This window comes from Myxine glutinosa, chromosome 12 (genome assembly GCF_964187855.1).
Source record: "Myxine glutinosa chromosome 12, kmMyxGlut1.1, whole genome shotgun sequence".
NCBI classification, from domain to species: domain Eukaryota; kingdom Metazoa; phylum Chordata; class Myxini; order Myxiniformes; family Myxinidae; genus Myxine; species Myxine glutinosa.
In genome coordinates, this window is record NC_136272.1 from 100,239,782 (window position 1) to 100,264,501 (window position 24,720).

General features: G+C 43.5%; 1 protein-coding gene across 1 annotated transcript in view; it reads right to left on the reverse strand.

The window, feature by feature from the left end:
• The window catches only part of PPME1 (protein phosphatase methylesterase 1), a 68,056-nt gene that overhangs the window by 15,696 nt on the left and 27,640 nt on the right, over window positions 1-24,720 (reverse strand). Inside the window, exons 5-8 of the mRNA XM_078766131.1 lie at window positions 11,030-11,081; window positions 4,494-4,648; window positions 2,975-3,065; window positions 192-257 (exon numbers count right to left, since the gene is read on the reverse strand). Of these exons, the coding sequence (XP_078622257.1) occupies window positions 192-257; window positions 2,975-3,065; window positions 4,494-4,648; window positions 11,030-11,081 (364 nt within the window). The remainder of the gene's footprint in view (window positions 1-191; window positions 258-2,974; window positions 3,066-4,493; window positions 4,649-11,029; window positions 11,082-24,720) is intronic.

The following is a 24,720-nucleotide window of genomic DNA, read 5'->3' on the forward strand; positions in this document are numbered from 1 at the left end:
CCGAGGACAGTTCGTCCATATTATGGAAGATGACTGCTGACATAATCTACAAAAAATTTGGAATATAATTCTGAATAGTTTACATAAATTTTCTATATATTCGACATAAATTCTGAATTTAACTTGTTTAAAATTACTTTCAAGCCAATCAAACCCTCAATAAAGTGCCATGTCAAAGACATTTCACTTACCTCTGGACTTGGCCTGCCATGGACACCTTTGCAGACTCCAGATTTCTAATCTGTCCGCTTTTTACGCTGAGCCGTGACAAACAAAAACATGGACATAGTACAATTATTAATTCATAATCAACTCAATATATCAGCGGAAAATAAATGATTCCACATGTTTAACAATGAGTGGACCATTTCATTTCAACTCAAATAGCTCTTGAAAGAATACACAATTGTTCTCGCAGGTAATCACGACGGCGATACTGCAGATGGGAATGAAACCCATAAAACAAAAAACAAATCAAAACCCAGTATTTCTACAGATTCCACATCAACAAATTAACAAGTTCCTTGTTGAATAAATTTTAAGCTCAAAGCTGTAAAAACTCCACAAATTAACATCTTATTCTCCTTTGGACTGCATCAATAATTATTCCATCCCACATTTGTTAAAATTATTGGCATTGTGCACAGGCTTCACACCTCGCATTCAATAAACAAGAATAAAGGAAAGCACACAAATTGATCAACAACATGAAATTCAATCTGCGCAATTCTGCTGAAAAAGCAATTGCTTTCAAAAATAGGGTTATGCAAAAAAATAGAAAATAGAATGTCCCCAATTTGTGGATCGACCCAAGTTACAAAATAGCAGCTTGAACCACCCCAAGGCCTTCATTAGGACAGTAACACAACATGGTAGTGATTACACAAATTGTATCTGTGGACATGTTGTGCCATTTCACCAGAGGGATTGGGTAAGAGGGGATGGGGGGGGGGGGTTATGGGGGCATGAGCAAATTGGCATCAAATGGGATGGCAGCCGTGCAATCAAGTCATGCTGCAATCACTTGACCTCCCAAAAATGCCTGATTAAAATTATATCAGATGTTCGTAAAGCCCAAGGCACTTCGTTGTATGGCACCCATAAGTAAAGGTGTACTGGTTCAAAGTTATCGGCTTGCAAAGGAGTATGCTCCAATAGCAGATCCAAATAGTATAAAGTATAGTACTCACCAAATTTGTTAACTGTTGAATATTTCCATTATCTCAAGGATAAAAAAAGCACCACCAACTACACAACAACTGCTGAGGACCTCATGACTAGTAAGCTATAGTTAGTTAATAGAATTGTGGGTGCCTTTTCATTCTGGAGTATGAAATGAGGCAATCTTAAATAGTCATATCGCTGCCACAGGAGGCACTGTTAACGCTTGAAAAATTATTTCTGGTGGCGTTGTTTGCCGTAGCTTTTTCATACATACTTCTGGTAGCGTTGCTCCCATAGCTTTTTCATAAGTACTTCCTGTAGCGTTGTCTGCCATAGCTTTTTCATAAGTACTTCCTGTAGCGTGGTCTGCCATAGCTTTTTCATACATACATCCGGTAGTGTGATCTGCCATAGCTTTTTACATGTGTTTAACTGTACGATCGATGACGTGAGTCTACTTGCGCTAGTTTTAAGTTTTTTCCGTCACATGATTTTCTGGGAAATTCTCAAAATGGCGTTTGCTTATGCACTTCACATTCTGCAAAGAGTGAAAAAATATCCGTTAATGGTGAGCGTGACATGGGTGAAATTTCCACGAGATCAGACTTCACTGCATTGTTGGAAAAACTGCTAAGCCATGGTGAGGTTTGGGTAAGGGAGGGGAGAAGAAGGAGAGAGCAGATGGAACGGCAGACGTTATTAGCAAATGGTGACGTTTGTGTTCACGATATTTCAAACACGATCAGATCACACCTGATGGACACTTCATCAGAGATCCAAAGTATTTTGCCTGGATCAACCAGGGGGAACCTGCGATTCAACACAGTAAACGAGCCATCATCAAACGGTCCATGACCACCAGCAGCGCAACTCTGAAGCTGCTACTCTCAGCTGCTCTGCCTCCAGTAACTCGCACCCTCCCTTAAGCTCTAACCAAGTGCTCAGCAATGCAAACCCCTACTTGTGTTTTTTTAATTTCTGTGTGGTCCATTGACATTCGATGGTCAAACACGTGAACACATCTGCCAAATGCAGTGGGGGTATGGCCCCGAGATCAGGCACCCACACCACAATTGTCCCGTTCAGGTTCACCAACATCCCGACTTGACTCTACAAGTGCCGATGTTTCCGCTTCAGCTCCTTGTGGTCTCAGCTTTCAATCATGTGCTGCAACACGTCTCTACTTTTACACTTAACAGATCACATCGTGCTTTTCTCCTGGCAGGGCACTCCCCACTCAGTTAGGATTATTTAAAAGTTAATCACTCTTAGATGTTGATAGTTTGCACCATCAGAAGCCGTTCTTCGGGGGGGTGTGATGTCAGTGATTGAAGTGTAGCACTAGCAATGAATATAAGGTGCACGTATGATATCGGAACTTGTATGCAAGTACAGTATGCATGCTATAAGTGATGGTGAATAAAAGTGCGCTTTTAGTCATCTGGCATGGAAACCCGACCGGAAGTGTGCATGACGAGCAGAGTGGCGATCAGACTATTAAAAAATATATATGAATGAATGATCGACTATTAAAGATAGCCTCAATTCTCCCTACTAACGATAATTGCCCTTTGTGAATTTCTGTTCTTTCTGTTGAAAGAAACGAACCTTCATGGACATCTACTTATAAATGCTTTTCCCAGTCCTTACTCTAATTAGCATTGGTTGCTGCTACCTAAAATTAGCGCATGTGAGAATGGCCTATTAACATATTATCCACTGTATCCACCATTCGTTTGCAAATCAACAAATCATATTGCTCGAGCACAAACAGCAATTTTGACAAGTTTAAAATACAGTTGCACCATACCTCCACTCGATGGCATGCTCTAAAGATTTGAAACACTTCGGACGATTGCGGAGAAACGTCTGCATGCTGTGCAAGGCATCCAGTGCCGTGCCTGCACAAGAGTGAAAATTATCATCTTATCGCAAAGCAAGCGCACTTATCAAGTTAAAGTTTTCTTAAAAGCCAGCATGATGGATAACAGGATTTGACATTCTAAGTTTCCTCATTTATTTATCATGAACAAACTATATACACTCACTCCCACACTGCCGCCTCAAAGACTCACAAAATGCACAGCCCTTCAAGTCATAAGGAGTGGACGGGAAGCTAAAAACAAATAGAAAATACAACTAAGTTGTATTTTCTATTTATTTGAACGACAACTCCATTTTTAAAATCTAAAAGGAATCTAGCGGTAACTCAATGTGGAAACATCTCTAGGCATGCGGCGCAATGAAGGCATTCAGTTCACCAAGAGGATTTTTTGAATTTACCTGTGAGCGTTTTAAATATACTATTGCTCGCCTTGTTCATCTGAACATTATGCCATGTCTATCTGTTCACAACTATTGTATCTTCCGTATTTACTTCCTCTATTGATCATTTTGACAGGTAAGTGCTGCACAGCCCTCTTTTCATCTCGTGCCTACACAATATGTAGAGCAACTAAAACGGCACTCGGTAGAGAGCATACCTACACGCCAGGCTGAACAGTTTAAGTTTTCTATCCCACCAATGGGTCAGATTTGGATCCGGACCTGAACCAAAATCTAATCAGATTGTTCTTGTCACCTTACCAACTCAACCATCTAGTTTGCCACAAGTCGTCCACAACTTTTTGAAATATCATGCTATATATTGTTTTTTGGTCATATCACTCAATGGCGAAGAATCACTTAAAAATGTAAAACTTCTCGTATCTGGATCTGGATTCTGATCTTAACCAAAATCGAATCAATTCGTCCTTGTCACACACACAAACCTGTACACCAAGTTTCAACCTAATCCGTCCATAACTTTTTGATATATCATGCTATATATTGGTTTTAGCCCTATTACTCAATAGTGAAGAATCACTTATAAAATTATCTGATACAAATCCGAATCTTCACCAAAATTGAATCCATTCTATTTTGTCACACACTGAACCTGTTCTCGCAGTTTCGTTCAAATCTGTCCACAACTTTGAGATATCATGCTATATATCACGTTTTGCCCTATCTCTCAATGATGAAGAATCACTCTTTTTTTTAAATCTCAGATCCATATCCGGATCTGGATATTCACCAAAATCTAGTAACTTTGTCCTCATCACATACACAACCTCTCCACCAAATTTAGTCCAAATCCATCAATAACTTTTTGAGATATCACATTCACAAACAAGCAGACAGACAAACAGACATGGGTGAAAACATAATCTCCATCCGACTTCGGGGGCGGAGGTAACAATGTCACTCAAAAGGATAACCAGTTACAATTCCATGCAATAATTAGAGTAATTGACATTGGGTATAAATGTCAGCATCGACAGATTTACCTTCAACAATATCAATGACAACCAGAGCGATCACCGATGACACTTCATTGGCTGCAGTTGTGTGAACAGCGATAGCACCACCCATGCTGTGTCCTACGAGCACAATGGGTGGTGCTTCTGAGCCATAAAGGGCTTTCAGGACCAGTCCAACATCCCTGTGGTATGGGTGGAGATGACATACAGACACAACTTCAAACTATATGTACATCAGAACTTCAAACTACATGTAGTTCATTCACAACTTCAAGGATTTCATTTGCAGCAAGCCCTCAAAATCATTGGTATCTCCTACAATGCAGCTGAATGTCTAAGACTCTAAGTTACTCTTACATCACAGACAAGTTGGTGTCTTCTCTGTATTTTACCACCTCCTTGGCCTCGTCACTGCCAGGTTTCTGCAGGGCGCACATGGTTTGCCAGTAACCCTTTTCTTGTCTTAAAATCCAGGCTCACTGCTCACCTCCACTAATTTGTTCCTCCCTTCTCTCACCTGTGGAACCAACTGCACCAGTCTGTTCAGTCCCATCCTTCCCTCCAGAGCTTCAAGGCAGCTATTCACTACCATCTCAGGTCATTCCCCTTCCATACTCATGATCTCTTCTACCCAAATGACTCCATTCCGAAGCATTTCCTTTTCCAGGTTGTTGCGATTTTATTCCCCCTCTCAATCCCTCACCACTTTTTTATTTGTTAGTTGTCGGTTGGTTTGGGCCATTTCTGTTTCATCTACATTAACCCCTTCCTCTTGCTATGTTTTATCCAGCATGTGTGCAGCTTGTACACCCCCATGTGTTCTTCTCCTGCCAAAGATCTCACTCCCCCTCTTACTTCTATTATGTTATTGGTGTTTCCCCCTTTGCATTTTGTTCCCTTTGAGTTTGCTCTCACTCTTCCATGAACCTCGACCGCACATAACAAAAAAATTCTATAAATTAATAAATTAATAAATTAATAAAACATTTAAGTTGACATATTCCTTCTCATGTGCTTGGTACAGATAATCAAGGTGTTGTATGAGGAGGAGGCTTCTTGTATCAAACATTCTGATTTGCTAGCACGCACACAGGGTTAGGATAACAGGCTGGGGTAGTGGGTCCAGCAGGTCAGCCCGGGCAGCGCTACTGATTGATAACCTGAGCTTCGCAAATTAATAAAGATGGTACTAGCTCTGCCTGGCGTGCAGCGGTTCAGAAGCAAAGTTCAGCTAGATAGTTTGAATGTGGGATCAATGGGGGTAATTGGGGTCAGGGTGGTGGAGATGATGCAGAGAAGAAGTTTGGAAGTGTTGTGTGTGCAGGAGACAAGATGGAAAGGAGACAGCACAAAGAGGTTGGTAGGAGGATACAAGCTGTTGCAAGTAGGTGGGGATGGAAAGAGTAATGGTGTGGGAATAATAGTATTGGACAATATCAGCAAGCAGGTGGTCAGAGTGGAAAGATGGGAGGGACGGATAGTTATGGCATGGGTGGTGATAGAGGCAAATGGTGTGTGTTATATCAGGATATGGGCTACAAACAGGAAGGGCTGAGGAGGAGAAGATAGAATTCAGGGATGCACTAGAAAGGATGATGGTAATGGTTGAGCTGGAGGTGATGCTGTGCATTGTGGGGGACTTAATGAGCATGTGGGAGCAGAAGAGCCAGGTGAAGAGGAATGTGTTGGTAAATTTGGTTGGGAACGAGGAATAGAGAGGGTCAAGAGCTGGTGTAGCTCGTGGCGAGGAATGGGTTGGCCATAGTTGGCTCATCATACTAAAATACCCAATTTGGTGTCTGTCTGTCTGTCTGTCTTTCTGACAATTTTTGACTGCGACACATTTGGTCGTTACTTATCCAATCTCAACAAAACTTGACAAGAGGACTAAGGGTCACACGATGAAGGTTGTTGCGCATTGTTGCGCAGGATAGAGAAGATCAAAAATAGAGGGAGGCAGCCGGATGCAGGGTTGCTACACATGTATGGGCAGAAGAAGAAAGCAACAAGGAGAGTTGTGGATAAGGTGAGGAACAATATGGAAGAGGAGGTGCAGAACAAGTTGGAAGAGGATGGTGGGAGGACAATCTCTATATATAAAGGAGGAGTGTCTGTGTGTGTGTGTGTGTGTGTGTGTGTGTGTGTGTGTGTGTGTGTGTGTGTGTGTGTGTGTGTGTGTGTGTGTCTGTCTGGATGTCCGCTTATAACTCAAGAACTACACATCGGAGAAAAGTTTTAGACACAGATTCGGAATCAGCATAAAATCCTGGTTGTTATAGGCTACGTTTTATTTTAATATCAATGGTTTAAAAAACCGTGCCAGCTGCAATTCCATGGTGTAGTTTGTGGCGGCGCTATTGCCCCTTTCCGATCCCGCGGTTGCGCGTACGTACAGTATACTGTACATACATATTTATATATTTTCAATGTGCTTTTTATTGTATTTTAAATTGTTTTTTAGCTTCTTTTATTGTTAATTTATGTACTATTGTATTTATTTTAAATATATTTTTAAGGAAAACAAATGTTTTCACGTCCGTAGGAGTGACGTAAAGTCGCACATAATGACAAAATGCGCGCCATTTTTTCGCGCCAAGAACGAATAAACAGTCGTTGAGATTTTATTCGAATTCGAATTCCATTAAATTTCAACTGTTGGAAACAATAATAATTTCAACTGTTGGAAATTGAAATAATTATTGTTTCCAACAGTTGAAATTTAATGGCATTCGAATTCGAATAAAATCTCAACTAAAAAAAAAAACGTCGCGTTTTAAAATTATGACGTCATCAGCGTATTTCGGAACGTTAATTTTTCAACTTCATATTCGGAATCAGTACGTCCCAGAGCAACTACAGCACACCTTAAATGTTTAAAAAACCTTCGGGTTTTAAAATTATGACGTCATCAGCGTATTTCGTAACGTTAATTTTTCAACTTTGCCGACAATGACTTCCGACTTCCGGGTTCGGAATGCGGGACCAATGCCATTTGACAGGGAATAAAAAATAAATGCGACATTCAATTGACGACAATGACTTCCGACTTGACTCCCCCCCTCCCCTCCCCCTTCCCCTCCCCCCTCACCCCTCCCCTTCTCCCCCTCCCCTTCACCCTAACCCCTCCCCTTCTCCCTTCCCCTCCACCTCCCCCCTCCCCTTTCTCCCTCCCCCTCCCCCCTTTCTCCCTCCCCCCTCCCCCTCACGGCCCTCCCTTTCCCCCCTGCCCCGTCCCCTCCCTCCTCCCCCTCCCCTCCCCCCACACCCCTCCCCTTCTCTACCCCCTCTTCTCCCCTCCCCCTCCCCATCCCCCCCTCTTCTCTCCTCTCCTCCTCCCCCCTCTTCTCCCCTCCCCCCTCTTCTCCCCTTCCCCCCTCTTCTCCCCTCTCCTCCCCTCCCCTTCTCCCCTCCCCCCCTCTTCTCCCCTCTCCCCCTCTTCTCCCCCTCTCCCCCTCTTCTCCCCTCCCCACCCCCCCCCGTTCCCCTCCCCTCCCCTTTCTCCCCCCCTCCCTTCCCCCGTCCGGCAATGCCGGGTACTTCCCATGGCCAGCTGTACGTGGGGTGCTCGAGGGTTGGAAAACCAAGCAATCTTTATGTCTTGGCACCAAGTAAGAAAACCAGAAATGTTGTATACCAAGAGGTTTTGAGAAATTGACAATTGACAAAACGTCATGTAGGAAATGTACTGTGATATTGCTCTAAAATATACATGTGCTTTTCATCATATATTTGTATTATTCTTATTCAACCCGGGCGAAGCCGGGTACCTCAGCTAGTGATCTATAAATTGGCTCGTGACAGGAATGAGGATGGTGATTAAAGATGGTGATGGGGGGCTAGTGACAGAAAGGGGGGCAGTATTGGAGGTGTGGGAAGGATATTTCAAAGAGCTGTTGAACCAGAAAGGAAGCAACGGTGAGCTGGAGCTACCGAGTTATGTGGAGAGGAAAGTGGAATTGGTGGAGATCACAGAAGAGGAAGTGTGGACAGCATTGAAGGACACCAGGCATTAATGAGCTGTGTACAGAGATGATAATTGCAGCGGGAGAAGTCTGAGTCAATTGGACGAAGACGCTGTTGGATGTGTATGTATGTATGTATGTATGTATGTATGAGAGAGGGTTCGTTTCTGGAGGATTGCTCTTTCCAACTCTTCCTATGCTCGTCTCGGCCAATCATGACCTTCAGGGGTGTGGCCATTTTCCTTATTAGGTCCTTTGGGCGGGGCTTAGTCTGATCGGCTCTGCTTGGCGTTTATCGGCGGTGGTAGTTGTTTAAAGGAGGTCTGTATGGCCGGCCGCGTCAGCAAAACGTAAAAGGAAAATTACAGAGGGGAATTCACATATTGGGGGAAATTAGCCTTAATCCCTACACCAATTAGCACTGCTTCACCCCTTGTGTGAAGACACAAACAATCTTAAGCTACAGTTTTCCTACTTAAGTACATTGAGATTTCTCCTACGCGTTCACGATCCATGCTATACATTATACAATCCTACCTTTCCAATGGGATTCCCCCCCCCCCCCCCCCCCCACCACCCCACGTAACAATAGGTTCGGGTATTTGGGGGAAACAGTGACCAGGGATGGGAAGTCAGAGGCAGAGGTGGGTGTGAATGCTGGTGAATGGTGAAATTCCGGCTGAGATGGGCTGGACACTTGGTGCGGATGGGGGAAGAGAGAATGGCAAAGAGAGCGGATAGGTTGAGGGAACAAGGGTTGGAGGAAAAGAGCTAGCCTGTGGTGGAGATGGGAGGATTGTGTGAAGAGGGATATAATTAAGGTGGGAGTGTTTAGAGAGTGGAGAGAGTTGGCTGAGGACAGGAAGGAGTGGAGGAGTATCGTGGTCAAGGCAGGGCAGAAGCTTGGTGCCATTGGACCTCACCCCTTATAAAGGGAGGAGGAGGAGGAGGAGGAGGAGGAGGAGGAGGAGGAGGAGGAGAAAAAGACAAGAATCTATCGCAGTGTTTCTCAATACATGAACCCACAAGCTGCATGGATCCAAATGAGCACACTGCTAGGGCCCAAGTGATATCCTGTTTAAAAAAAAAAACAGTTTCGAACAAAGGGAATTACAAGATCTCCCACTAATGCAAGTGTCAAAGCAGATTTCTTTTAACAGTTAATATACTTGCACTTAGCTTGCACCATATAAAATGTGCTTAGTAACAGTAGACATTTAACAATGTAGAAATTACAGGTATTACAGAATATTGATTTGTATTGCATTACTGTCAGATAACAGATACAAAACATTTTTTTAAATTGCATACACAGGAAGTAAGTTATGTGGATGTGGCCCATGGCACATTGAGAGCTGCAAGTTCGGCCCACTATGGTAAATAGGCTGAGAACCACTGATCTATAAAAAGTGCGTTATGTTTCCTTGAACAAAGATGAAAAGTTAACGAAATGGTGTATCAAATGTTTCTTTGAACAAAGAAGAAGTCAACTCTCAAGATTTTACTGAAAAGAAAAAAGTAGAACGACACTCTTCGATGTCACGACATCGACCGTTATGCCTCTGCCCACATTATTTCATCATTATAATACTTGTACAAGTTTGATTTGAATCCTTTCAGCTGTTCTCACTTATCACATTTTTATCTGACATGACCTCTGACCTCACAAAAAAAAATCACAAAGTTACCTCACTCCTCAACTTTGATGCCAAAATACAATCAGCTCATCTTTGCATCATAATATATACTTGTACCAAGTTTGGGCAAAATCCCATCAATGGTTCACAAGTCATCACAGTAACAGGATTTTTACTGAACATGACCTTTGACCTCTTAACGCAAAAATATAATGAGCTAACGTGTACATCATTATACATACTTGTACCAAGTTTTATTTAAATCCCTTCAGCTGTTCTCAAGTTATCTTTTTTTTTTTACCCGACATGACCTCTGACCTATTGATGCCATAATCCAATCAGCTCATTGTTGCATCATATATACTGTACTTATACCAAGTTTGTTCAAAATCCCATCACTTGTTCACAAATTGGCACAGAAACAATTTTTACTTAACATGAACTCTGACCTTTGACCTCTTGACCCCACAATTTAATCAGTTCATATTAACATCATTATACATACATGTACCAAGTTTGATTTAAATCCCTTCAGTCGTTCTCAAGTTATAACATTTTTACCTGACATGTCCTCTGAATTTTGATGCCATAAACCAATCAGTTCATCTTTGCATCGTATATACTTCTACCAAGTTTGTTCAAAATCCCAAATAAGCTCAGGGGTTTGCATCTTTGGCATTCCCATATTCGCTCAAGGCTCATGATGGATAAGCTCATGGCTCCTTTGGATCCCAGGTTCAAATCCTATATAGACTGTGCTGCTTTGTCCATCATGTAGTAATTAACTTTTAATTCATGCAAGGTACACTAATATCTCCCAATATCCCTGACATACAGGTAATGATGTACGCAAGCTCCTCCATGAGTATTAGACCACTGTAAAAAAAAACCCCAATAATATAACATTTTAATATTTATTATTTAACATATTTAAAATAAAACCATTGTTCTCATTTTCACTTACTTGGCCATTGTTTGTGCTGACAGGTCCTCAGAATTTTCAACATGTGTGTCTCCTGGAGGAAGTGAACAGGAAAGTTATTTTTACACAATAACCAAGAGGATTTGTTCTGACCAAATTACCATCATGAGTCGTTGAGCTACATGACAATAAACTAGGCAGCATGCCAGCTGTTTAAGGATGATACAGATTTTGGCTTTTTGGAAGCATCAGGGATTTATTGAGATATGAAATGTATGATTTTGAAAATAAATATTACTTTATATTGCTAAGAGAGTTAAATGGTAGAAAAGATTACAATTGGCAGGTGCAAAATATATCAAATGCACCCTCTTGAAGAAGCACCTCAGCGAGTTCAATTAATATGCAACTAAAAGCTCATTTTAGGTACAACACGCACACGCACACAATATATATACCGATTCCTAACGGGGTGTCACTGTCAACGACACTTTACACTGAATGGTGTTCGATATCGGGAATGATAATTATCCATTCCTTCCTTCGGAGGAAGTGCTCAAATAAGGTCATATGTCATGTCATAATTACCCCAGGTGGCAGTAGTTGATAACCCTCTGTTGACTCTGAACCTCTGGTGGTCCAAGATGTTCCTGATTGGTTTAAATTTTTATTTTTTTTAAATACATGATCGAGGCTCGTGGACTAGCTAGAGAAGAATGGAAGAGAACAAAATGAAAAGGGGGATCACCATCAGCAGAATTGAAGAGTGAGAATTGGGTCAAAAGGTCAAGGCTCTGGACTGGCCATGTTTATTTTCAACATCGTTGTATTTTTTTTTTTTTTTTTTTTTTTTTTTTTTTTGGATACAAGATCGAGGCTCGTGAAAGAGCTAACATTAATCACACAAAAAGACAAACCGACACACAAAAAACAAGGGGAGCGGCAGACAAGATGGGGAGAGAGGGGGAAGGACACAAACACAACATTTGAGAGCAGGGACATCGGGAGGACTTGGGGGGAGGTGGGAGAGGAATAAAACATATGAACACTGCAAGGACTCTGGGGTGAATTACCGGGGGTAGAAAAGATCAAGGTTTTCGATGGGGGAAGATAAGAGATGGTGGTGAACAGCTGTTTTAAAGACCTGGAGGGAGGAGTGGGATTGAAGGGAGTGGGGGAGTTTGTTCCAGAGGCGGGAGAAAAGGGGAATGAAAGAGTGAAGGTGAGCAGAGAGCCTAGACTTTGGCAGTTTAACCATAAGAGGGTTGCAGGCAGATCTTGTGCGACCTGAAGGAATATTGGGGGGACAGAGCACAGAGAGAGCTGGGGGAGCAAGACCGGAGAGGAGTCGGTAGAAGACAGAAAGACCACCAACCTGCCTGCGGTGAGTGAGTGAAAGGCCCTCGGAGTTGACTACATCGCAGGAGATTCCAATGATTCTTAAAGCTTTGGCCTCAACAGCGTGAAGCCGAGCAAGGTGTGAGGCAGGAGCACCAGCCCAGAGGGGGGAACAGTATTCCATTGAGCTGCGGATGAAATCCTTGTATGTGGTGAGGAGCTCAGGTGTGCCAAGGAAGGACTTCGCACGATGGAGGATGCCCAGTCGGCGACTGGCTTTGGAGGCCAGCTTGGAAATGTGGTTTTCCCAAGAAAGATCATGGCAGATAGTGAGACCCAAAAGCTTGAGCGACAGAACTTCTTGGAGAGGATTGTTGAGAAAGTAGATGGGAGGGTTGTCCAGTCGGTCCTTTCGGAGAGACATTGTAAGAGTGTGAGATTTGTCAGGATTGAAAGACATGTTCCACTTGTTTGACCAGTCTGTGATTTTGTCCAGGTCTGCAGAGAGTGAGGACGCTGCAGACTGCCGATCTGAGGGATGAGGAATGGAGCGGCAGATAGTGGAGTCATCAGCAAAGAGATAGAGAGGATTTTCCAGAGAGTCGGAGAGATCATTGATGAAGACCAGAAATAGCACAGGGCCCAGAACACTGCCTTGGGGAACTCCAGCCAGAACAGGAAGGGAAGATGAGAGAAATCCATTCAGTTCAGAAAAACGTCTCCACCTTGTCAGGAGAGAAGGATACAGAGTCCAGGAGCAGTTGGGTTCGACTGGGAAAGGTGGGAACAGAGAGAGATGGGTTTGGGACACAAGATTTTGAGGCAAACACAGAGTTGAGGCATTCGGCTTTGTCACGTGCGGTGTCAACTGTGTAGCCATTTGAGGTAAGGGAGGGGATGGAGGGGGAACAAACACCAGAAACGGATTTGACCAGACGCCACCAGGATTTGGAGGAAGGAGACAGGTTTGAGAGTTCAATCTTGAGTGTGGAGAGATAGTGCTTCCCGGCACTCCTGAGGGTAGAAACACACTTGTTTCGAGCTTGGTGGAAGGAACTGAGATTGCCTTCAGTTGGATTTGCCTTCCAAGATGCAAAGGCAAGTTGTTTCAGGGCAACTGCCTCACCACAAGATTCAGTGTACCATGGACGGGAGGAAGGGTAAGACAACTGAAGACGAGATGGGATAAATCTGTGCATGAGAGAAAGCAGTTTGCTTTGGAAGAATTCCCAGGAAGAATTGATGTCAGAGGCATTAGAGATGGGAGACCAGTCCAGTTGATTGATGGCTGCTTGCAGACCGTGCCAGTCGGCCTGAGTGAAATGCCAGACTCGTCGACGCTGAGGAGGCTCTCTGAGAATGGCCAGAGAGATGTCCACTTTAACAAGCACATGATCAGAAGAACCGATTGGAGCAGAAGAAGAGCAGCAGACATTTGCAGGGAAGTTAGTCATAACCAAGTCCAGAAGAGAAGATACTCCATTGACTGAGATCCGGGTCGGGAAATTGACAGATTGTGTCAGTCCCAATGAGTCGCAGAAGTCCTTTGCTGAGGTGCCATGGCTGGTGAGAGATGAACCCACACCCAGCCAGCTGGCATGATGACTGTTGAAGTCGCCACATATGAGGAAGAGAGAGTTTGGATGAGTTGATAGAAGTTGGTCCATGTTGTCCGACAGAGAAATGTAAATGGAGTCATCACTGTTTGGAGGACGGTACAGAACACATATGAACAAAAGGTGGGAGCGGAGAGGAAGCCGTAGCCAGAGGTACTCCTGTGGGTGGGGTGGAGAGAGGGCAGTGCAGGGAGAGTGAGGAAGAGAGTTTTTGATAAAGATAGCCACCCCACCACCAGGACGAGGCTCAGGTCTATCGTACCGGAGGAGGGAGTAACCAGGAAGAGATATTAAGGAATCAGAGACATCTTGAAGGAGGAAAGTTTCTGTTAAGCAGATCAAGTCTGGATTTTCAGAAGCAACCTGAATGGAGAGATCAATCAGGTTTGAGCGAAGGCCCCGGATGTTTGAGGTCCATACCATTAGTGAGGAGAGAGGGGGAGCATCGGGTGCAGGACAGGGGAGGGGAGGGGTAGGGTCAGATGAAGGGTGAGAGGGGGATGTAGGAAGAGCAGTTGATAGTGTGTCAGAGATTACAGAAGAGTTACAAGAAAGGGAAGGATGAGGAGGATGAAAGGTTTGATGGTGATGGAATGAGGCACAGTGAGAGTTTGTTTGAGGGGGGGCAGAGGAAAGTCGAAGGTTGGGGGAGGTGGAGGTATGACATAGAAGGGAGACGAAGTGGGGAGGAGGCAGCTTTGAGAAGGAGGTGGGAGGAGGGAGAATTTGGGATGGATGGTTGGGGGGGAGATTTGAAGGGGAGGGGCAAGGGGGGAGTTTAGAAAGTGGATGATTAATGAAAGATGAACATATATAACAAATTGGGTTTGTTGTGATTTTCAAGTTAGCGATTCGTTTAAGAACGATGGAGGAGGGATGGAATGAATGAGAATTTAGAGCATGGAGTGATTTGGAATCAAAAGAGATTGAATATTTTTTTGAAATGGAATGAGTTGAAGAGGAAATTGAAAGGAGCCTTTTAAATAAGAAGAAAAACAGCGTGTTGTAATAAACCACTGAATAAAACACTGAAGGGGATAGTTGAAACATATTTAAACAGAACTGTGAAGAACAATCTTATATTGACAAAAATACCAATGGGGAGAGGAAGCCTAGAGCGACGACCACGAGTCACTTGAACAGGGCAAAAGGTGGAAGGCAAGGGGAAAATGGGGGCGGGGCGAGACAGCGCATGTGGGCAGAGGCAAAAGCACACGAGGAGAAAGGGAAATAAAAGTTTTTTTTTTGTTTGTTTTTTTGTTTGTTTTTTGGGGGGGGGTGTGGGGGTTACAACGTTAGACAAATAGTAGATGTTTGGTGAAGCTTGGTGGAGAAGGGGAAATCAAAAAAGCTAGCAAAACAGCGAAGGAAGGAACAACCTTCGACGGGGGAAGCCTTCGGCTGCAAGGCCTTGCTCGTGACGCGGCAAACAAACGATTAATATATGAAAGATAAACACCGAGAAACTTCCAAGGGGGACACTATAAGTTCACACACCGAACGATCAATACAGTTTCGACAAAATACAATTGTGAACAGACTTAACTTTGAAAAACGTGGAGACCGTGTGGACCGTCGAAAACCCCTGCCACCGTCTCCAAGATCTCGCGAGATCTCGACCAGTATTCATCTCGTATGAATGAATGAATGAATGAATGATCGTTTTGTGGCCATTTTTCCCCGCTAAAGCGGGGGTTAGCCTTGCGGGCCCCATGCCCTCATGGTTCCCTTTTTGAGGCAGTTTTTATGGCCGGATGCCCTTCCTGACGCCAACCCTTAGTCACCTCTTACGATGAGTAGGGATGCGGTGTACCTATTCTAAACCGGGGTACACACCGGGATCATTCATCCCAGCAAGCTGGTACTCAATTTGCCGACCTCAGAAGGATGACAGGTTGAGTCAACCCCCCTGGTGTTAATTCAGTGATCGACCAGGATTCGAACTCAGGATCCTAGGATCCCAAGTCGGCACCCGAACCACTAAGTCAACACCAGGCTCCACCACCAGGCTTTCAACATCGTTGTCCACAAACCAATTCCTTTGAGATGCAACCGTATGGCAAGATATGTTGCAATGTCATACTGGTAGGTGTAAGGGTGAAAACAAAACCCAATCACATCCCTCACCTGTAATTGGAGGGAATAACCAATCCACTCTCACCTAATCAATTACCCCAGGTGGCTAGGATTATAAAATAAATTAACTCATTTCATGTTCCTCTCACAGAAGAAAGTTGCACAAAGTAGCCAGGAAAAGCCAAACAAGATATATTGCCAGGAAAAGCTATATAATCAAGATATGCCTGTATCTGTATGAAGCCTCTTCTTTGATTTTTGTACAATTCCATCCGTCTCGGCCAACTGCCCTGAAATCTGCGATACCAAATCATTTCACAAGCAGAAGGTCAACGATAAAATAAAAACTTTCAATTTTTCATCAAATTTATGTTAAAACATGAAATGATGGGATGTCCCTTTTGGTGGGGAGAGGGAAGGAGCTTGGCTTGAGCCTCTGAGCTTCCATGTTTGAAGGTGATTATGTCGCGAATCAAACCACTGGCATTTAAATATTAATATTCCGAATGCACAATGAAAAGTAAAATACAAACTCAAAGGATTCACAGTCTCTGAAGGGACTACTCTAAAAGACTAACAGCTTGGCTTGTATAGGACCTTTAACAAGGAAATGAGGAGGCCCGTTGGCCCGTTATTACCGTGTTGCCCTACCGAGTTAATTATTTTGCTCCAGCTTTAAACAGCGATCTTCTTTCAGATGTTTTAAATGAAGCATAAATAACCCGATCTTGATCAGGTGACTCAACTTGTGTAATAATCCAAATAAGAAATAATATGTAATATCAAAAAAAAAAAAAAAAATCCAAAATATAATATAAAAGAAAAATAAAATAAACTAGAGCAATGCGACTGTCGCCAATATGCCTCCTCATAGTCCCACAATGGGTAGATGCCCTCGTTTACAGTCATAAAAACAAACCAGCTTGATTTAAATACCTTCAGGTGTTTTCTAGTATCACATTTCATTTTCAAAGTTTTCTAGTATGACAGGTTTCACATCGATTAGTAAAGTGGTTTCAGAGAAGGGTTTTTTTTTTTTAATATAGGCTTTCAAGCTAATATGGCTGCCAAACCACATGACATATGACCTTAAAAATGTACACTCTGCATATGTATGGGTAGGGGATTGGAAACAGAAAGTTTCGTGTTGATCAGATAAGGTTCGTTTTTCTATCCAAGATGGCTGCCAAACCACGTGATCTATGACATCATTTTCAAACTATATGCAACAATGGTGTTAGATGATATTTGTAGAATTTCGCAGTGATATGGTAAGCGGTTTCAGAGATATAATTATCTGGCTGCCACACCACATGACAGCTAATATGGCTGCCACACCACATGACATATGACCTTAAAAATGTACACTTTGCATCTGTATGGGTAGGGGATTGGAAACGGGAAGTTTCGTATCGATCCGATAAGGTTCGTTTTTCTATCCAAGATGGCTGCCAAACCACGTGACCTACGACATCATTTTCAAACTACACTACTCACAATAAGTTAGGGATATTGTGGGAGTGAGTTTATTTTTTTTTATAGGGGTTAGGGTTAGGGTATTGAAATAAAGAATGCTGTGTTTTTTCACACTCATTAATAACCATAGAATTAGGACCAACAACTTTTTTCAACATAATTAATACACAAAATCAACCAAACCGAAGAACCTGCCAATATCCCTAACTTTTTGTGAGTAGTGTATATGCAACAATGGTGTTGGATGATATTTGTACAATTTCGCAGTGATAGGTATAATTATTTAATATTTTCCTTCAATCCAATATGGCTGCCACACCATGTGACCAATGATGTTTTCGTGATCATCTTTTAATCGCCATGCCTGGTCAATGACACAAAGTTTCGAGTCAATCGATTTGGTGGTTTGGGAGAAGATGTTTTTTTAAGGTTTTAGGTTAAATTCAATATGGCTGCAAAAACATGTGACCTATGATGTCATAAGTTAAATATTTCAATACAAATGGGTCATAGATCATGTGCATGCAATTACAGATTTTTAGGATAAGGAATTCGATTAAAACATTTTGGCTGGTACACCACTTCACCTTAGTGTAGCAGCATAGCAAACCTGTTGTGCATTTTGTGATACAAGCACCAAATTTGGCACAAATGTACATTAATATGTTGCGAACATTGTGTGGTCAGCAATGAAGACGAGAGTCTGAATTACATGTATGCAAAAGACCTTGTGAACCAGTGAAGCAAATACACGGGTAAGCATGAATTAAATCTAGGGCATGATATAATTTCCATGATGTTTACCTCTACACTCAATGGTGGAAGGAGGTAATGTTTTGATCCCAGCTTGTCTGTATGTCTGTTTGTCTGTTAGTCCACAAAATTCCAGACAAAGCTTGTAGTAGTGGTAGTTGTAGTGGTAGTGGTGATAACAGAAATTGTTATATAGAACTGAACTTATATTATTATTATATGCAGAAAATAACTTCATTTCTATATGCCCTGCAGTGGACAGGTTAATTGGTTTATGCACTGAAGGGGTCACCCTGGTGTGCACTGCTGTGTTCTGCCTCACTGAGTTGTTCAGGTATGATGTACTCAGCACAAGCTTCCGGTCGGCCCGGAGGTGGGGGTGCGGGGCCTGTCACGGAACGTCAAAACAAACGGCCTGCCGGGGCCACCCAAAAGTCGGGCGTGAGGGGCGCGTCCACTAATGGAACGCCTCTCGCTTCCCAGATCGAGGGCCACGTGGTCAGGAGAACCTCGTCCCTTCCGGTCACACTTTGCCTATCGGCCGGCCTCGAAGACCGAAATTGTGACGGTGTCACCCGAAAAATTTGAAATTACGAAATTTGAAAAAATTTGAAAAAGAAAATTACGGAATTTCAAGTGGCCCAATATCTGAAAATGTTCGCAACATATTAATGTACATTTGTGCCAAATTTGGTGCTTGTATCACAAAATGCACAATTCTTTTGAATATTTGGGCTAAGCCGCCCCACTACCTATGACGCAATCATTATCATGTTTTTATTCCCCATTGGGAGTACTTGACAACGTGCCAAGTTACTAATTTTTCCATTCAGCGGTTTCCGAGAATTTTTTTTTTTTAATACTTGTATTTAATCCAAGATGGCTGCCATACCACGTGAGCTTTGATACCACAATTATCATAAAAACATTCTGCATGGGTGTCACTCCTACCCCGAACGTTTCATCTCAATCGGACAAATGGTTGCTGAGAAAAACGAGGTTTAGCCCGTAGACGGACGTACAACCCGAAAACATTGTCTCCAGCCACCTTCAGGGGCGCAGGCATAAAAAAATATAATAAAATAAAAATAATAATGTAATAAAAATATAATATAATAAAATAAAATATAAAAATATAATATACTAAAAAATATAATGAAATAAAAATATCAAAATTAAAATAGAAAAAATAAATCCCCATGGGGGACTGACTAATTTTGAAAGTTTCTCAGATTTTAAAATAAATTACCTGAAGACCTTACTGTCCTGATGCATTGTACCAAATTTAGTCCATATCTGTCGTGTTACGGATCCGTCACTTCTGCCTTTGTTGTTATTATATACTTGTAGGATTTTTAATTTCAGGTAATATTGTTGTTAAGATTTTTGTGTGAAATGGAGATGACTTTAGTAAAAGGTAAAAATAAATGTTTGCGAAGGAAAAAGGAAAACGCGGCAAAGAAACCGGAAGAGGATGAGATCGGAGAGGAGGAGACGGCCATGAGAGAGATACAGCCATAAGTCGCAGCGAGGCTGCAAGCGGACTTTTTTGATATTGGTTGCGAATGAGTTGAGGCTTCCCGGGAAAGGGATTGCCCGCGACATCGTTCTATATTGCGATTGCAATTAAACCAGCGTCTCAGGTTTTATTACCAAGCGCGAGTTATTGTTGGCGGGAAAGCAAGAGCCTCCATTGCAGGCCGATCTGCCATTTTGTCCTTGAAGAGGCCATCCGATTGGTGCATCGTGTTTGGTCGTTGGGATTCCCAAATCGATATAACCGTGTTGATCGCCGTTGGTTTCCATATCGGCTCAATTCCCATATGGACCTCTCACCTCGTAACTCCTCGTCCGCCAGCGTGCTGATACCTGCCTGTTCTTGTCGTTCTGCACGACTTCAACCTTCACCCCGCATGGGGATTTGTGCACGGACTTTGGGAGTGTTACATTCCACTCGCGCTTGGCGTATCGTGCGTTTATTGCTTTGAGAGCATTGGGGAATGATGGTACCATCAACGGTATTGTTAATTTGATGCAAGTGATATTTTCATTGTACTTTCTTCAAGAGCGTTATTATTACCTTCGCAAAAGCGGAAGGTTACGTTTTGATCGCTGTGTATTTATTTGTATGTCTGTGTGTGTGTGTGTATGTTATTCGCATAACTCAAAAAGTATTCAACCGAATTGCATGAAATTTGGTGGGATGATTGGTTATTATACGGGACACATTTGATTAGATTTTGGGAGCAATCGGGTCAAAGGTCAAGGTCACGAAAAGGTCAAAATCGTATTTTTGTTGTTCTGTTCCCTACACTCCCATGCCAAGTACAGAACAGTAGCTGCGGCGAAGGTATGCGCTCTACCGAGTGCCCGTTCTAGTTGTGTATGTGAGAGTTCTTAAAACAATTACTTGTTTTGTTCTACACAATTGCATTGGTGTGGTTTTACCATTGTTTATTAGAACACTAATTAGAACACTAATGCACAAATGCACATGACAGCATGCCTGGAGTTTGCAAAAAGGCACGTAAAAGACTGAGAGCATGAGGCAAAATATTATGTGGTCTGATGAGACAAAAAATTGAACTCTTTGGCCTGAATACAAAGTGCTACATGTGGTGGAAACCCAGCACAGCTCATCACCAATTAACACCATCCCTACCGAGAAGCATGGTGGTGGCAGCATAATGCTATGTGGATGCCTTTCAGTGGCAGGGACTGTGAGACTTGTGAGGATAGAGGGAACAATGAATGGAGCCAAATACAGGCAAATCCTTTTGGAGAACCTACTTCAGAGTGCAAAAGACGTTCGAGTGTGGCGAAGATTTATGTTCCCACAGACAATGACCCCAAGCATACAGCCAAAGCAACACTGGAATGGCTTCAGAACTAGAATGTGAAAGCCCTTGAGTGGCCCAGCCAAAGCCCAGAGTTAAATCACATTGAGACTCTGTGTAAAGACTTGAAGATTGCTGTTCACCGACGTTTCCCATCCAACTTGACAGAGCCTGAGCAAATCTGTAAGGAAGAAACTTACTCTAATTCACCAAATGTCCGTCTGTTCGAAGGTACCGCAAAAACGGCTAAACCGATCGCAAGGATATTTTAGGTGGGTATTCCTGGGACCCCTGGGAGTAAAATAGGCTATATTGTTTTTCCAATTTTTCCAAGTTTTCCAATTTTTCCAAACATGATGGAATAATATTCACCGATATGAACAGTGATGTGGCTTTGGTTGAAATTCTACAAATACTGTTTATTCTACGTACCAGGAGAGAGTAGATCGACTCCTGACGAACTCTTCCGATATAAACGTGCGGCTCCGAAGTAACATGGCAGCGTGTGCAAAGCGACTGAGAAACAGGTGTAGCGGCCGCTTCCGTATTACAGATTCGGCGTGCACTCTTCACACATGAGCATGCGACTGAGAAAGACGTGTAGCGGCCGCTTCCGTTTTGCAGAATTCAATCTTTTTTCAAAATGGGCGCCATGTACTGTTTAGATTTAGATGATTTGTGTGTGATAAGATTCAATGCATGTTTATATGAATCTTTAAAATAAAAAAGCCTTCAATTTCTGATATTTTTCCTTTTCATTTGGGCTTCCCAATTGAAGCCCCGCCCATAGGGCGGGTACCGTTGCTAGTGGGAGAAACTCAAGTTTCTCGTTTCAAGAAGTCAGTAATCAAAGACTTTATTGCTGTTTCGGTTTCATGTGTGTGTGCAAAGCGGAGAAAATCGTTTATTCATTCTTATTCGTTCGTTCGTTCTTCGACCACGTGTTTCTCCCCCATTTCCCCAGATAGTTTTCACTCATTAACCTTCAATGTTTACACTTTCCCCTCAAGTTATGTATTCCGTCATATTTTATAACACCTTTTTCTTCTTCTTCTTTAAAAGGCTGCTTTCGACTTGCTCACCAAATCAATTCATCCCCAAAAAAATATCCATCTCCTATAGTGCCTTTTTTCTACATTCCCTAAACTCTCCTGCACTCCATCCTCCATCCAGCGTCCTTAAACGTATTTTTAACTCGAAGGTCACAAGAAACTCATGTTGCAATAAATGTTCGTTTCCCATAAATCGTACACTTTCAAAAATCCAATCTCACCCCTCCCCTCCAAATCTTCCCCACAACCCCTCCCCTCCAAATCTTCCCCATCACCCCTCCCCTCCAAATCTTCCCCATCACCCATCCCTCTCAAATCTCCCCCCTTGCCCCCTCCCTCCTAAACTACCCCCTCACCCCTCCCCGCCAAGACGCCCCCTCGCCCCTCCCCTCCTTGACTCCTGCCTCACCCCTCCCCTCCAAATCTCCCCCATATCCCATCCCTTTCAAATCCCTCCCCTTGTCCCTTCCCTCCCAAACTCCCCCCTCACCCCTCCCCTTCAAATCTCCCCACCCTCATTGCTTCTCAATTTCCCCCCTCTCACTCCCCCTCCTCAAAGCGTCCTCCCCGCTTCTTCCCCCTTCAAACTCTCACCTCCATCTCCCCCAACCTTCTGCCTCGCTCTTCCCCCTCCTCAAATAACACCTCATTGTGGCTCACCCAATCACCATCAAACCTTTTGTCCGCCCCATCCTTCCCTTTCTCCGAGCTATTCTGAAATCTCTGACACACCTTCAACAGCTCTCCCTACCTCTTCCACCTCTTCCACATCTTACCCTACCCCTCCTCCCCCCTGTTCTGTATCTGATGCTCCCCCTTCCTCTTCATTAACGGTATGGACCTCAAACATCCGGGGCCTTCGTTCAAACTTAACTGATCTCTCCATACAGGTTGCTTCTGTCAAACCAGACGTGATCTGCTTAACAGAAACTTTCCTCCTTTATGATGTCTCTGATTCCATAGTATCTCTCCCGGGCTACTCCCTCCTCCGGTATGATAGACCTGAGCCTCGTCCTGGAGGCGGGGTTGCTATCTTTATCAAAAACTCTCTTCCTCACTCGCCCTGCACTGCACTCTCTCCACCTCACCCCCAGGAATACCTCTGGCTACGGCTTCCCCTTCGCTCCCACCTCTTGTTCATATGTGTGTTGTACCGTCCACCAAACAGTGATGACTCCATCTACATCTCGCTGTCTGATGATATGGACCAACTTCTATCTACTCATCCCAACTCTCTCTTCCTCATATGTGGTGATTTCAACTGTCATCATGCCAGTTGGCTGGGTGTGGGTACCTCTCTCACCAGCCATGGCTCCTCAGCAAAGGACTTCTGCGACTCACTGGGACTGACACAATCTGTCAATTTCCCGACCCGGATCTCAGTCAACGGAACATCTTCTCTTCTGGACTTGGTTATGACTAACTTCCCTGAAAATGTCTGCTGCTCTTCTTCTGCTCCGATCGGATCATCTGATCATGTCCTTGTTAAAGTGGACATCTCTCTGACCATCCTCAGGGAGCCTGCTCAGCATCGACGAGTCTGGCATTTCACTCAGGCCAACTGGCACGGTCTTCAAGCAGCCATCAATCATCTGGACTGGTCTCCCATCTCTACCACCTCTGACATCAACTCATCCTGGGAATTCTTCCAAAGTAAATTGCTCTCTCTCATGCACAGATTTATCCCATCTCGTCTTCAGTTGTCATACCCTTCCTCCCGTCCATGGTACACGGAATCTTGTGGTGAGGCTGTTGCCCAGAAACAACTTGCATTCGTCTCCTGGAAAGCAAATCCAACGGAAGGAAATCTCATTTCCTTTCACAAAGCCCGAAACAAGTGTGTGTCCACCCTCAGGAGAGCTAGGAAACAATATCTCTCCGTTCTCAAGACCGAACTCTCTTATCTGTCTCCCTCTTCCAAATCCTGGTGGCGTCTGGTCAAATCCGTTTCTGGTGTTTGTTCCCCCTCCATCCCCTCCCTTACCTCAAACGGCTACACAGCTGACTCTGCACGTGAAAAAGCTGAATGCCTCAACTCTGTGTTTGCCTCTAAATCTTGTGTCCCAAACCCATCCCTCTCTGTACCCACCATACCCAGTCGTACCCTGCTGCTCCTGGACTCCGTGTCCTTTCCTCCTGACAAGGTGGAAAAGTTTCTGTCAACCCTCGACTCTGATTCTGCAACTGGACCCGACGGCATCAGCCCACGGGTCCTAAAATCCTGCTCTGCTGCTCTATCTCACCCTCTCTCTGTTCTCTTCACCCTCTCTTTTGCTCAAGGTCAACTGCCATCTGCTTCGAAATCAGCCAACATCACCGCTTTGCACAAAAAAGGTGCAAAAACAGATCCTAGCAACTACAGACCAATCAGCCTTCTCCCAATTATCAGCAAAGTCATGGAATCCATCATTGCTTCGGATATGAAATCTTTCCTCTTCTCCAATGGCTTGATCTCTGATCATCAATTTGGTTTCAGACCAGGTCACTCTACTCTGGACATGCTGCTTCTGCTGTCTCAACAATGGATGGAGGTCCTCAATGCCAAACAGGAAATTAGAGCTGTCTCCCTCGACATATCACGTGCC